At 43.5% G+C, this 15,853-nt stretch overlaps 1 protein-coding gene across 7 annotated transcripts in view; it reads right to left on the bottom strand.

Moving 5' to 3' along the window:
• LOC109401275 (protein enabled) overlaps window positions 1-15,853 on the bottom strand; it is a 111,452-nt gene that overhangs the window by 77,860 nt on the left and 17,739 nt on the right. For all 7 annotated transcript variants that reach the window (XM_062842751.1, XM_062842747.1, XM_019673758.4 and 4 more), the window contains 3 exons: window positions 14,789-15,225; window positions 4,153-4,474; window positions 3,668-4,059 (listed from right to left, as the gene is read on the bottom strand). In XM_062842751.1, coding sequence (XP_062698735.1) covers window positions 3,668-4,059; window positions 4,153-4,474; window positions 14,789-14,796 — 722 coding nt within the window. In that variant the 5' untranslated portion in view covers window positions 14,797-15,225. The remainder of the gene's footprint in view (window positions 1-3,667; window positions 4,060-4,152; window positions 4,475-14,788; window positions 15,226-15,853) is intronic.

Below are 15,853 nucleotides of genomic sequence, written 5' to 3'. Positions count from 1 at the left end.
GATGGCAAAGGGATCCAGGAAAGAATCACCGCGCCCGCCACCCCGAATTTATATCGACGGTGATGAAATCGAGGCGGTTGAAGAATTTGTGTACTTGGGCTCACTGGTGACCGCCAACAACGACACCAGCAGAGAAATTCAGAGGCGCATTGTGGCAGGAAATCGTGCTTACTTTGGACTCCGCAGAACTCTACGATCGAATAAAGTTCGTCGTAACACGAAGCTAACCATCTACAAAACGCTGATTAGACCGGTCGTCCTCTATGGGCACGAAACATGGACCCTACGTGCAGAGGACCAACGCGCCCTTGGAGTTTTCGAACGGAAGGTGTTGCGTACCATCTACGGCGGAGTGCAGATGGAAGACGGGGCTTGGAGAAGGCGAATGAACCACGAGCTGCATCAGCTGCTGAGAGAACCAACCATCGTCCATACCGCGAAAATCGGGAGGCTACGGTGGGCGGGTCACGTCATCAGGATGTCGGATAGCAACCCGACTAAAATGGTTCTCGAGAGTCATCCGACCGGTACAAGAAGACGTGGTGCGCAGCGAGCTAGGTGGGACAATCTGCGGATCCTTCGCAGAGTGCGGAACTGGAGACGCAAAGCCATGGACCGAGTAGAATGGAGACGGCTACTATGTATACCAGAGGCCACTCAGGCATTAGCCTGGCCGGTAAGGTAAGAAAGAAATGTAACGTTTTCAGATTGTAGTTCTAGAGAAATTACACCAGTTAGTTAATGGTGGTAAAAAAAATAGCCCTGCCACTTTTGTAGGACAACATTTTTTCAAATGGTATATGCTTTCTATGCGATTTAAAACGGTTTTATGCTATAATAAAGAATCACCCTTACACCTTGCACTAGATCGGTTTTCCGTCAACTACCCTAAAACTATGGACCTAAACAAACTACATCACTGACCTCGTGACTCATTCCCTATCCAACGATATACCCGGAGTGCAAATCGACAAATTGTTACCCCTATTCATTTCCTTCCGCTATAGGGTAAGCATACCAACAGTGGCGCTATTAGTAGCTCCTTGTAGCAAAATAATTGATAATACCTCATGATAAATAGTGTGGAAACGCTAGTCGGTAGCTTTTTAAATTTAAATTTGCAAGAAAAATATAAAAATCCTGCTTCCAAAAGATAGACTTCATAAATACTGGCGTGGACAAGGACAAGTTGGAGTGGAATTTGCGAAAAAAGTTACTCGTCCTCTCGGTGAGACTCGAACTCACGACTCCTACTCACTAGACAGGCGCGTTGCCAATTACAACACGAGAAGACTCGAAGATCTAGTGACTAAGAATTTCGAGCTGAACTAGAACTCAAGTTAGTTACTGCATGCATCTTCGAGTCTTCTCGTGTTGTAATTGGCAACGCGCCTGTCTAGTGAGTAGGAGTCGTGTGTTCGAGTCTCACCGAGAGGACGAGTAACTTTTTCGCAGATTTCACTTCAATTTGTCCATTTCTCGCTCACGCCAGTATTTGTAAAGTCTAGCTTTTGGAATTAAGTAAAACTTTCACTCGGCTGGTTTAGCCGTAAAAATCGATAATTAATTATAAACAAAAACATAGTTTATTAAGGATTATTGTAATAAACAACCATACCACCAACAATACCAACAATAGGTACACGGTTCATATTATGGTGGTAAAATTTAACATTGATTCCTATAGTGGCGCATCCCATTGAATTCTTATAGGACACACCACTATATATGATCATTACGACCACTATAAGTGCGAAGGACCAAACAAAAAGTAAAATAATTGTTTAAAATAGGGTTTTGAACAAATCCTAAAAACAAAGCTGGATCATTTAATATTATTAATTAAGTATAACGCATCTATTAAAAATGCCGTTTGCTAACTTTTTGATCGAAATAGCCACTACCACCACTATCGGTACTACCACCACTAAGGGATCGTTTACCCTACGTAAGTTTGGAGCGTCATTGGGACCTAGTGCAACGTTGCTGCGCTGGTTTGTCGCCAACGCCGCCGTTGGCCGCCACGACACACGAGAGCATAACGATTTCAATTTGCGCAAAGTGAGGGTGAGGGTCGTCAGCTGTAATTTGAAATTGAATAGCAGCCAAACACACTAATTCGGATTGGTCCCCTGCCGTTGTCGCCGTTGTTGTCGCTGCCTTGCGTTGGCTGGCGAAGAACCCCAGTGCCATCAGTCCGGCGGAGCGAGCACTGCACTGCTGGTGCAGGTTGATCTCATCGTAATGATGCAAACACAGGAACCGCACCACCAGCAGCCAGCCAGCCAGTCGTCTGGTCTACTGATGGTGGTCGGTCGTCGTCCATTTGCGTCGTTCTCAAGGAGCTGTTCAGCCCAAGTGGAAAACTATTCTCCCTCAGAAAGGAGAAGAAATATATGGGAAATAACCCTTCAAGGACTTTTGGCTTATAAGACGATATTATCCTGGGGACGACGAGGGCTGGGTGCTGGGTTCATAGTCAACTTTCGCAATCTCCTTAACTTCCTCTTTTGCATTGACTGAGCAGAGGGTGCTCGTCCGACCATGGTCGTTCGAAGTGGAAAGTTACGACGAGGGAAGACACGATGGTTCTGGATAGGTTGCATCATTATCAACGGGTGCGCTTGCTTGCAGAGCAGATTCATCATTCCGCGTTGTTTCGCGACGAAAGCGAATGAATGAGCACATCATTATCGTTATTTGCCATGATGATGATGATGACGATGATGATGATATTGATGATGCTGTTGCTCATGATGAGGAAAGATGATGGTCGTTCAGTTCGGTTAGGATTGGAGTGATAAGCCGCAGAGACGTCATCGTCTGATGGTCTGTCGATTGTAGTAATAATGATGGCGGGAAAGTTTTTCGCGTTTTCGCTTATTTTGAAAGCGCACACCGCGCGGCGTAGTTTTGCAAAATCATCCGCCAACCCTCTCGCTCAGCACAGCACGGCGCACGGCACAGTATCAGATTATTACAATTTGGGTGCATCTTGACTTGAACACGGGCTCGGAAGACGTAACCAGAGCGCCCGATTAAATCGTTATTGGGTGGTTGGGTGGCTGTGGAAAATACTGGAACACCCGACCAGATTTCTCCTGCCGGGTAATAACGTGATTGCAGCCGATTATTATCGAGCCGCGTGAAGCATAGACTGAAATTTGCTGTTGGTTTAGAAATGACTTTCGTTGAGCGGCATGGCTTAAGACTTTCCGGCTCAAGTCAACGTTAGTTCCTGACTTATAGTTGCCCATATGAATTATGTGGAAAAAATCCCGATCAAAAGTCAATATTTGCGTACCAAAAGCAGTTATGCACTTGGTAGTAATAAAAGATAACCTTGAAACTTGAGTGTGGGCCACCCTATTAAGATTGTGATCCGTAACGTATTAGCTGTGATACAATCCGCTCAGAAGTTTCAACCAATCTTCAATCCCTTCTTTTCCCACGACCCCAAACGATAATTGCAATGCCAAAATAGCGTCAACTGAATGATGTGTCATGCCCAAGATCTCCCACAAGATAAGCTTCTCAACCAGAAGAAAATTGAACCACTGCTTCCGTACCAACAATCTTCTGGTTTGCTGGAAAACATATAGGTACCTATATCCAATGTCGTTGTTCGCAATCGCCAAACAAAACGGAGTTGAAATCTTTCACTAACCTGCTAGTACGATGATGAGTCTGTTGTTGCTGCTGCTGCGATTGTTGTTGTTGCTGCTGCTGCTGTTGTGGCTGTTGCTGTGGTGGCACTTGATTCATCAGACCGGCGCTGGGCACAATCCCCATTCCACCAGGCCCGCCCGGTGGAATACCCTGTGATGTTGGCGTCTGAGGCGACAGAATTCCAACCGAACCCGGCGGAAGACCCGGGGGCTGTGGCACCTGCTGCTGTTGTTGCTGCGGCTGACCGTTGCTGGTCAGTTGTTGCTGCTGTTGCATTATGGCGGCATCCTCACGGGTCATTGTGCGATAGCCCATGTCCTCCTCGTAGGCCAGCGGATTCTGATTGGGGTTTGTCTGCATCGTCGGCGGCGGAACCCGACCGCTTAGCACCTACACGTGGGGGACAAGCGAAACGAGCGAAAAGCATGAAAAATCGATAACTATTAGCTTTGTGGTGGATTCTCCCCGCGCGCGATGACTCACCTCGAGTGCGTGCATCATGGCTCGGGCGAACGCCTCAGCGTCCTGTTGGCTGGAAAAGTTCAGTCCGTAGACAAACTTGGAGTCCCGCCATTGGTGGAACGTTGCCGTCGCCTGGTTGTACTTGAGGCCCTTGATGATGGAACAGTTGATGACGACTTCGTGGTCTTGCAGCTTGCGGCCCACGACCCGGAATGTGTTGTTCTGCTGGTGGTGGAAGATTTGCACCTTGCTCAGGCCGGACGAGCTGCCCGATGGAATCCACTTCTTCTGGCCATCGTCGTACACCATCACCGAGGCGCGTGCACCGATTATGCTTTGTTCGCTGGAAATGAGAGTAAAATGGAAAGGCATAATTAGGCATAAACCGTGTAAATAGGTCGGATGAAATGGAAGGTAAGTGGGAACAATTACTGGCATGATTCACTGAAATTTTTGGTTTTGGAATTGTTGTCGACTTTCTAGAAAACCTTGAAGGCCCTTATGTTATGTAGATATGTATCTTTAGCGTAATTGTGGAGCCTAGGGGAGCCGCCGCGTCATGAACACTGTGAAGACAATTCAAATTTGAATTTTTATTTTCAGAGAGCCTAGCCATGCTGGGCACTTAAAATCGTAGAACAAATTCCTGAGTTTTTTTTTTGCGGAATAACCGATCGGTTTTTAACGAAACCATCCGTTTCATTTATTTAGTATTACATCGTTATTACAATAAAACTGAATCAACAATCCCTCGCCACAACACTCGGTTCGTGGCTGTAGTCCTCTATCCTAGGGGTCTCCTATTAGCCCAGTGGTTAAGGCTATGGATCGCCAATCCGGAGACGGCGAGTTCGATTCCCGTTCCGGTCGGGGAAATTTTCTCGACTTCCTGGACATAGTGTATCATTGTGTTTGTCTCACAATATACAAATTCATGCAATGGCAGGCAAAGAAAGCCCTTCAAATAATAACTGTGGAAGTGCTCAAAGAACACTGTTGAAGCGAGGAAGGCCAAGTCCCAATGAAGGCGTAGACACGCTGCCTTCCAGGTATTCTTGTACCATCCGGATCTCTTGCGAACACCATCTTCACAGGGTTGTTTACCGGCATTCTCACAACACAACTTGCCCATCGTATCCTTCCAGCTTTTGCGACCTTCCGGATGCTAGGTTCGCCGTAGAGTTCAGCGACCTTGTGGTTCATTCTTCGCCGCCACACACCGTTCCCTGCACACCGCCAAAAATTGTCCTAGGCACCCGAGGCTCGAACACTTCGAGTGCCTGCATGTCCTCCTCGAGCATAGCCCAGGCCTCGTGTCCGTAGAGAACCACCGCTCTTATCAGCGTCTGGTACATGGTGCTGGTGCATTTGGTGCGGAGGTGAATCTTTTTCGACCGCAGGTTTTTGTAGAGCCCAAAGCAGGTCCGGCTTCCACTGATGAAGCGCCTTCGTCTTTCGCGGCTAACGTTGATGTCTGCGGGTAATAAGGATCCGAGGTAGACGAAATCTTCCACAACCTCTAAGGTGTCCCCGTAACACCGTCAAAGGATAAGCATAACAGGGTTTAATTAAAAGGTATAAAACTGATTACACTCATTCGAATTCTGAGATGACCAAACAATAAGTATACGTAGCCTATGGACAGCGCCTTTAGGAAGGCAAAGGAGTTTTCAAGATATTCCAAGAAATTAGCTGGACGCATTCCGGAAGAATATCCGTCAGTAATTTTAAAGATATTATCCAGAGGAATTTCAGAAACATGCTTGGAGAAATCTAGAAAAATACCTTTTCAATAGTTTTGAATGAACCTTTTAATTTGCCTAATTTGTACTACTAACTTTACTAAATAAATTTGAAGGACCCTCGAAATCCACGTGTCGGCAGAAAAACTCACGACAATTTCGCGAAAATCGCGAAATCCGCAACTATTTCATCAACCCTTGAACTAGGGAAAGTTCAGAGGGTGGTGAGCAATAGAGGATTTTAAATGGGTTTCCGCGGATTTCATGTAGTTTAACTAATTGGCGTTAGGTTTCTGGAGCGTTCCAGGAATTTTCAAAGATTTCAGGGAAATTTCGTAAGACTTTCAGGTGGTTTCAGAGGCGTTTCTGGCAAATTTTTGAGGGTGTTTTAGAGCGCTTCGGGGACTTTCTGGAACATTAGCATCTTGAATTCAAGGAGCATTTCAAGAGAGTTTCTGGGAGCCTCCGGAAGTTTCAGAGGTATTTCAAGGGGTTTTCACAGAAAATTTTAAGCGATCTTAAAATGGTGTCTAAGTCGTTTCACGGGGCCTCAATGGAGTTTCAGGGGTCCTCCGAGAGTTTCAAGGGACTTTAGAGACACATCGAGGAGTCTTAGTGGGTATTAGGCAGTCGCAGTTTCAAGTAGTTTCAGTGGCCTTATGTGCAACAGGAACATTTCCTTGGAGATTTTAAGGAATTTCAGAGGCTCTTCGGGGATCGCAGGGCCGTTTCTGGGATCTTAGGGAGTTCCGGGGGGTTTTCAGAGGCGCTGTGCACGTGCTGTAGTCTCATATATGGGGGCCACATTGCAAGCAAACTCCCAGCATCATTGTACACTTTCAGACTCAAAGTTGTGCTCCTCATTTTTTCTCAAGATGTACCTCATGTGTTTCGTCTCGTGAGCGGATTGGAGTGGAAAACGTCATGACAAAAACTTTCTAAACAAATGATAATTAAAAACTCAACCATTGCATTGATGGTGAGGGGCCTATGCGCTTAGCTCGCATCAGCACGATCATTGCAATTTTGAAGAGCTAAGAGGCAATTTGGTGGGGGGGGGTTTGGACTCGCAGTCACAGGTGTTTTTGGCGGTTTCAGAGGCGTTTCGGGGGATTTCAGGGAGTCTCAAGGGCATTTTAGGGATATCACAGTTTCTTGGCATTCCAGGGGTCCCAGATGGTTTCTAAGGATTTCCATAGGCGCTCCAAGGGAGTCTCAGAGAGCTTTTTGTGTGTTAACAGTGTTTCATGGGTGTGAAGAATTAGCCTAAGTTAAAATCCCCAAATAAAAAGAAATTAAAAAAGTGTTTCATGGACGTTCGGCGTGTTCTGGCTAAAGTCTACGCTCCATACAAATTTCGAAAATTTTGTATTGACAAAAAAATTCGGGGAGGAAGTGGGATACTGGGAATAACCATGCAGCGCCTAATAATGTAAATTCATTTATAAAAAATGATCATATCACCTAATAAAGGGATTCAAAACGTTAGTCGGTAGTTTTCAATCCAAATTTGTTTGAAAAAATATGGAAACTATCGTTTCTCTCTGTTTTTGATAATAAATCGCTTGCAACACCATTAGGTTCTTAATATTGCGGTATCCCATAAAATTCATATGGGATTTTGGAGGATAGGGACACAACAGCAAAAAGCATTAAGGGAAATATTTTTAAATAGGTATATGGGCAAATCTTAAGCACACAAATTGTGCAATTTAAGGTGAATATATAACGAAGACACACCTCGAATTTTCGAAAGCACAAATCTGAAGAACCGAATGTCGGTTTAAACTGAAAAGTTGATCGATTGGTTACCCCCTGGTGGTGACCAATCGATCAACTTTTCAGCGCAAACCGACATTCGGTTCTTCAGATTTAAGCTCTTGAAAATTCGAGTTGTGGCTTCGTCATATATTCACCTTAAGCATACAACACAGCTTTACAAAAATAACTTTTGGTCTGTCTCAAAAGCAAACTTATGTGTCTCGGATAGATTTTGGTCCGCCTGAATCCGAATCGGGGCTGAGATTTGCTCCAGCACGTCACAATTTTGAGCTATACCTCAATTTATAGGGCAAAATATGCGGTTTTGGGCTTTTTTGACTGCAAGCCATTACGCATGGAAATATTTTTTTAAGCAACCAAGTGGTAAATTGGTCAATCAACATCTGAATTAACGACTTATGCAAAATATTTCGTTTTAACAAATCGATTTTGAAAGTTTTAAGCCCAATCTCACATATTTTGCCCTATAAATTGAGGTATAGCTCAAAATTGTGACGTGCTGGAGCAAATCTCAGCCTGGATTCGGATTTTGCGGCCCAAAATCTGTCAGAGACACATAAGTTTGCTCTTGAGACAAAAAAAAATGTTGCGCTGTGTAATACACCTCTGTTGCGACGGGAATTCATCCCGCCACCCGCCTGTCCTTAAACTACTTACACTATGAGGAGGGAGGGGTTTCTGGCCAAAGTCTACGATCCATACAAATTTCAAAAAAAAAAAAAAAATAAGAACAAAAGTCTACGAGGAGGGAGAGGGAGGTTCTGAGATGGTCAAAAATAAGTCTACGTAGTTTATGGACAGCGCCCAACAACCACACATCAACATCCTTATGTTCATCATAAACATAGTAGAATAGTATAAATTCAGGCGCTGTACAAAATTCAAGTGCAGCAATCAATTGTAATCGCTCACGTAGTGCCGTAATGGACCATACAGCAATAAATTAGGTTCAGCGGTTAAGAAAAACGGGTGTGAACACATTCACCCAAAATCATGGTAATCATGGTAGGATTGAATTTCTATCTCACTTCTTGGTGGATTAACCCTAAAAGGGATACCTTCATGGCCTCAGTTTCGTCACCTCGCTGAGTGTGTTCCATCAAAGACGAGCTCTGAAAGGCGCCTGGGGTCCAATGGACCCCAGGTAACCCTTTTAGGGTTAATAATACTTTCAAAGAATTGCTTCTTCTGATTAGTAACTTCTTCGAAAACACTACGTCCCAAAAACAATTTTTCGAGCCAAAAAAAAGTTTCCATAACGAATATTGTGATATAGTTCAAAATTCCATAGCTCTTTCCGATTCTTCCCAAATTGCCAACTGAGTCGCCAAGGTGCATATCGTCGTGAATACTAATTAGTTAGAATACAAAGCTGAGAAGCGAGCTCTATCCCAGTTTTGACGAAGGGTCCGGAAGAAGAATAGAAAGAACAAGAAGAATCTGAAAACGTGTAAAAGTTTTCAGTGATTCCATTTTTGTAATAAAACGGGATTTGCTTGTTAGTATTCGGTGGTCCATTTTCTAAGGTAAGCCCAAACATCTGAAACTTGCCCGCCATCCATGTCACACTAACTATAGCCTATATGCAAAAAAGAAAATAAAAACACAACCCAACCCAATGTTTCCCAACTTTGTATGTTCTCTGAAACGGCATCATCTGTTTTCCCGGTCGTCGTTTCTCATTTCATCGAACTGAAACGGTTTCGTTGGTCAGACCGACAGTGCGCATCTAGCGTCACACAGTTCCACGGTAAACCATTGCATTGCAGTTGCTTCAGCAGTGCTTCTCAGGGAACACGATTGATTTACACACGGTCGTGAAAGATCGCCGCAACCGTTTTCTTAGCTTTCTGATCTGCTAAATGTTCGCGACGGTGTTGGTGGATGAATAATAGGTTACGTTTCATTTTCGTTGTTGCTTCCTCTCTGGTCATGCGATTTGGCTTTGGATCGAATGGATTGTTGTGAAACGTGCGAAACATACTACCGGTACAACAGTCATCATCGCCAATGTTTTGATCTGATTCAAAATGTGAAGACTATAGTTGAAGTCTTCTCAGAGACGAATGAATAGCTGTTACATTCTCTGTCACTGATGGAGACAGTTTTGAGTGACATGGACAGCCGAGTGGCTTGATAAGACAGCAAAGTATTCTGTCGGTGATAAAAAGCGGATTCACTTTTTTGGCATGTCGTGCCAAACAGTCAAGAATTCCATGCGACCTGCATGATTAAAATTAAACATTTGGCTTGGTGGTTTGATTGCTACCGCTTCTGATTCGTAGGCAGCAGGTACTGGGTTCAATCCCTGGCCCGTAACTTTCTATCTTTCTATATAGGTACTTTCTCCGTCTTCTTCGCGTATACAAATCGTGTAGATATCGCTAGAACTAGAAAAGCGTTGGAAAACCCGTTTATTTTCCTTCCAACTTCATAGCACAGTACCGTTTAACCCCAGACGAAAATTTAAAATTCCGAAAATCGACTAAAACCCATTTTTAAACCAAGTTTTTGTGTTTCTCCGAGACAATCAGCTGCCCTTCTTCAATCTCATACTTGAGGCTGAATAAGGGCGGGATTATGAAGATGTTATTAATTAGTTTAAATTTTCACCTATATGGTTTCGCATTATGCGTTTTACACAGTGTATTCTGTGCATCCTCGCCTTTGGCGCACTCAAATCGATACCGATCTGGCTTTATTGTTGCTGTTCTTTTTTGTGCTGTGATTGTTAAGAGTTTAATCTTGCCTAGTTTGGGTAGTGGCTACGGTTAGGATAGCTCAGATCAATCTTCAGCACAAAAGAACAGCAACGATCAATCTTTGTAGACTTATGCAAAATGGTACAGCCCAAGTGGCGTTAGTCCAAGAATCTTACTTTCATAAGGGGAATTTCTATCTAGGAAACCTTGTGAATCCGGTGTTTGCTACTTTCAGCAAAAATAAATGAAATGGCAAACTCACGTGTCATGCCTCGAGCATGTGTGCTTGTCAACAACGCAATCGTTGCTACACTCATCTCTGAACTAACTACTAGAGATGTATGTGCTATCACAATCGATGTATCTGTTGGAAACCTCAACAGGAAATACGTTTATTGTTCGGTTTATTTACCGCATGATGAACTATCCGCTACGGATGCTTTCAAGCAAGTCATTGCATACTGAACTTCAAAAGGCCTTCCGCTAATTGTTGGTAGCGATGCTAATGCTTACCATATAATCTGGGGCAGCTCAGACATAAATTTGAGAGGCTCCAGTTTGATGGAATACTTAATTAGTACAGATCTTGGATTACTTAACATAGGCAACCGCTCAACCTTCATGGTATCTGGTAGAGAGGAAGTGTTAGACATAACGGTTTGCTCTTGCAGAATTAGTCACGAGCTGACCAATTGGCATGTGTCAGATGAAGAATCTTCATCTGACCATCGCTGCATCTTGTTTGAACATGTGAATATTACTTCGCAAACTTTGCGTTTCAGGAATCCCCGGTCAACCAACTGCGATCTCTTTACCGATTTGGTTGCAGCCAAATTTCATTGATACTCACCATTAATTGACACTCCAAGTGATTTAGATCATGCTGATAATACAACGGCCTTCATAATGGAAACTTTTGAAGAAGCTCGCCCTCTGCGGTCTGTGAAGACCACAAGAGGAACCCCTTGGTGGAACTCTGATCTGGCGAAGCTCAGGAAACAATGTAGAAAGAGTTAGAACAGACGACGCTTGGCTGGATCGGAGGCTTTCAGGTCGGCTCGCAAGGCCTACCAGAAAGCTCTTCGATCTGCTGAACGATCCGGCTGAAAAAAACATTGTACAAATGTTTCCAGTTTAAGTAAAGTCAGTCGGTTGAACAAAATCCTTGCAAAATCTAAAGATTTCCAAGTGAACGAACTTCGTTTGCCAAATGGCGACTTCACTTCCTCCGATGAGGAAGTTTTGGAATGTTTATTCAGTACACACTTCCCCGGATGTGTGTATACTGTATATGTATTACATCTTCAGATCAACCTGATGTCTTTTCTTGTAGTTATGATTCTTTAGCTTCGGCTAATAGTATCATAATTATAGAATCGATTGAGTGGGCACTAAATAGCTTTGCTCCTTTCAAATCTCCTGGAGCAGATGGGATATATCCTATTTTGCTTCAGAAGGGATTTATTTATTTCAAACATGTTTTGAAAAAACTACTTGTTTGCAGTTTTGCTAAGAGTACATTCCCATATTCTGGCGGAATATTACTGTAAAGTTTATTCCTAAACTGGGTCGAGCGTCGTATTAGGAAGCAAAGAGTTTCAGACCTATCAGTTTGACCTCTTTTCTTCTGAAATGCTTAGAACGCATTACCGATCATCACATCCGTGATGTTCATCTGGCTAACGTGCCCCTTTATGTGAAACAACATGCTTACCAATTTGTGACTCTTACACACAAGATGATGAGAAAGCATTTACTCACAAGCAATCTTTTTTGGGTGTTTTCTTAGATATCGAGGGTGCTATTGACAACGTGCCTTCGATGCCATATTGAAAACCGCACGAAGTCAGGGTATATCTTCAATGATTTCTAATTGGATTTATCAAATGCTCAAAAACCGACATCTCTTCTCGACATGGCGTCAAGCAGCGATTAGGAAATTGAGTGTATGTGGATGCCTCCAAGGGGAGTCTTATCAACACTTTTGTGGAATCTTGTAGCAAATACACTATTGAAGCAATTCAATAATACCGGGTTTCCTACTTATGGTTTTGCCGACGACTACTTAACATTGTTAGTCGGTGCGGTATGTACATCAGCACCCTTCTCGACCTGATGCAAAGCGCTCTTCAGGTAGTTGAGGGTTGGTGTCGCCAATATGGCCTTTCGGTTAATCCGAGTAAAACATCTATTGTTCTTTTCACGAAAAGGCGAAACCGTAATGGCGTTCGACCTTTGCGTCTCTTTGATTCTGAAATCAATGTGACTGAACAGGTAAAGTACGTTGGAATCATTCTTGATTCTAAGCTTTCTTGGACACCTCATATTGAGTTCCTGCTTGGGTGTTTTCTTAGGTATCGAGATTGCCTTTGACAACGTGCCCTTTGATGCCATATTGGTAGCCGCACGGGGTCGTGGTATATCTCCAATGATTTCTAATTGGATTCACTCGACATTGCGTCAAGCGGCGATTGTGAAATTGAATGTTTGTGGATGCCACTAAGGGAGAGTCTTATCACCTCTTTTGTGGAATCTAGTAGCAGATACGCTATTGAGGCAACTCAATAATAGCGGTTTTCCTACTTATGGTTTTGCCGACGACTATCTAACATTGTTAGTTGGTATGTGCATCAGCACCCTTTTCGACCTGATACAAAACGCTCTTCAGGTAGTTGAGGCTTGGTATCGCCAATATGGCCTTTCGGTAAAACCGAGTAAAACATCTATTGTTCTTTTCACGGAAAAGCGAAACCGTAATGGTGTTCAACTTTTGCGTCTCTTCGATCCTGAAATCAATGTGACGTAACAGGTAAAATACTTCGGAGTCATTCTTGATTCCAAGCTTTCCTGAACAGTTCCATAAAGCTTATATAGCCTTCGGGCAAGGCCGGCGAACTTTTTTTTTTTTTTAATTGGGGTCTAAAACCCATGTATATTAAAAGGGTTTACACAACTGCCGTTCGACCAAAATTTACTGTTTCTTAAAGAGATAATTGGTCAACTTCCAGTGATATTGGTTTGATTGATATAAGAGGTAAAAGTACTGAAAATAATAACAAAAAATGTTCCTAGGACGTCTGATCAATAACAAAATTTGCTATTGGAAGATCAACCGAATAGCTGGCTGCTATTGGTTAGCTCTCAAAAGAGCTAAATTTGTTATGATGATGTTGGTCGAGGAGTAAATGTTAGCTATTATTTACAATACTTTTACCTCTTATATCAAACAAACCAATATGAGAAAAAAAAAGTGCAGTAGGCGTTGCCGCGTGCAGACGTGTTTTGCTCTGCTTGTCGTGGTTTCGTTCGTGCTCGAATTTTTTTCTCGCGATTCCGCTGACGGTTTGTCCGGTGCTACGCCATCCGGATCGTTCTTCCGCGGGTGAGAAAGTGGCAATGATTGATTTTGCGAAGATTTGTGAGAGATTCGGCGGGTGCTACGCCTCCAGTATTGAAAATTTCGACTCCAGTCCATGTTTTAAGATAGAAAGTGCTGAATATTTTGATTGCGAAAATGAAAGTGCGTTCCAGTAAAAAGTTTTCTCCGCTGCCCTTTTTTCGCGATTCCGGTCGTGGCGTGATAGCCGGTACTACGCTTTCTGGAGAGTTCAGTAGTTTCATGTCGTAGAATTAGTCGGGACCGGGTAAAGTCAAAAGTGCCGAAACTCGTTGTTGTTCTCGCGTTTTGTCGTGTGCCGCTACCGCTACCAATTGTCCGGTAGACGCAGATTGGAAGTTTAGTATCACGGGGATCATCAAGAATAACTTCGGACCGCACAAGCTAAATGGGTGAGAGCTTTCCAATATTCACCATATTCCATTCAGTATCATTATTTACATATTCTTATATTTCTCAATCATATTTAACACAATAACACATATTTGGAGCGTTTGGTACGGTATGTCCACGCATCCCTCCTCCTTTGCAGATTCTAGAATTGCTTCGACGGAAAACAATCGTTTAAACTCGAGACAATTCGAAGAATCATCTTTGCGGCAAATACAACGCAGTAGGCCTGGCCGTTTTGACGCTTGCATCATATTATTGATATGCTGCAAGCCTCAATATTGACAAGAAAAGTAATTGGGTCTAATCTAACCTGATTACTTTCCAGGATGCTTTCTCGTACTGGCTGCGTTTGTATTAGATTAGATTAGATTAGATTATATCAAACAAACCAATATCACTTTTTGAACTCCATATCAAAATATGCTTTTATTGAGTTTTTTTTTTCTTCTGCTCGGGTTTCCAGAGCCTCATCGGTTAAATGAAAAAAAAAGGAAATGTTAAATGTTAAATGACAGGACATTCGAATGAAATGATCTTTTGACAACGTCTGAACTACTGCAAGTCATCCCATCTGACCGGTACCGAAAAGGTATGCATAATATTAATAATATACTACATCGTAAGACCCCGCATCGACTTACCACATCATTCTGGTGTGCACAGCAGCGGCAGCGTCGTGCTCCGTCGTTGTTCCGAAAACAGAACCGCCGTGTCTGTGTATGTGTTACTGCTTCCGTCTGGCAGCAGAGCCAGCACTTTCTACGCGACAATATTTTTCAACTGCTCCGCGAAGGTATCCAAAACAGCGACGTTGTCGAAGACACTAGCACCACCTTCCGTTCCCAAAAAAATGGGGACTCGGACTCTTCCACACCCCGGTATGTTCTGCTTATTGTCACACTTCGATTGTTTCGATTTCAGAACACGACACTAATCTACGCGAAGTTCCCAATTCCAATTTTGACAGAAAGTTGCTGCGCCCTTCCGCGAATGTTTCTCTCTCTCTTTCTCCGGCAATCAGGAGGATTCCTCTCCGGGTGTTGTTGTTTTTGTTACCGAACCTTCCTCGCTGACAGGCCTGGGGTGTGAAAAGGGATAACAATCGCGTGAACTGTTGTTGTTTTTGTCCGCTCCTCGGAGAGACCACAGACTTTTTGCTCAACAAACAAGGAGAGAACCATGAACGATGAAGAGAGCGATACACGGCAGCAAGCAGCAGTTCGATATCAGCAGGGCGGAGGCCGGATTGTGTAGTACCTCTGTTTTCGTGTCGTTCTAGTGCGAGTTGAGGGAGGATTTTGCTCCTTTTTTGTGCGATGATGGTTCGGTTCGACACACGTTGGAAGCACAGCACACGAACGGGACTCCCTACGAAATCCCTTTGTGTACCAATGCTTGCTTTGGCCCCTTGCCTTATTATGGGCGAGAGTGTGCGGGCTGTTGGTACAAAAATGTTTGTGAATGGCATGCGAGGCATGCAGGAGATTACAAGCATAACATATGAAAAGAGCCAAGCTAAACCGTATTATTGAATCCAGAAGTTTTTGTAGAAGCGTTCGCCAACCCAAGGAGTTCGTAACACGTGCAAATCACTCAAATTACATAGTACACTAAAAAAAAAGACACTTCACCGTCTTCAGCCAGAGGCTGCACAGACTGAACATTACATACACGAGACAACGGACAACACACATAACACCCAGTGG

Source organism: Aedes albopictus, chromosome 3, assembly GCF_035046485.1.
Source record: "Aedes albopictus strain Foshan chromosome 3, AalbF5, whole genome shotgun sequence".
Taxonomy (NCBI): Eukaryota; Metazoa; Arthropoda; class Insecta; order Diptera; family Culicidae; genus Aedes; species Aedes albopictus.
Note: the sequence above shows the minus strand (reverse complement) of the source record. Positions and strands in the feature narration are given on the sequence as shown.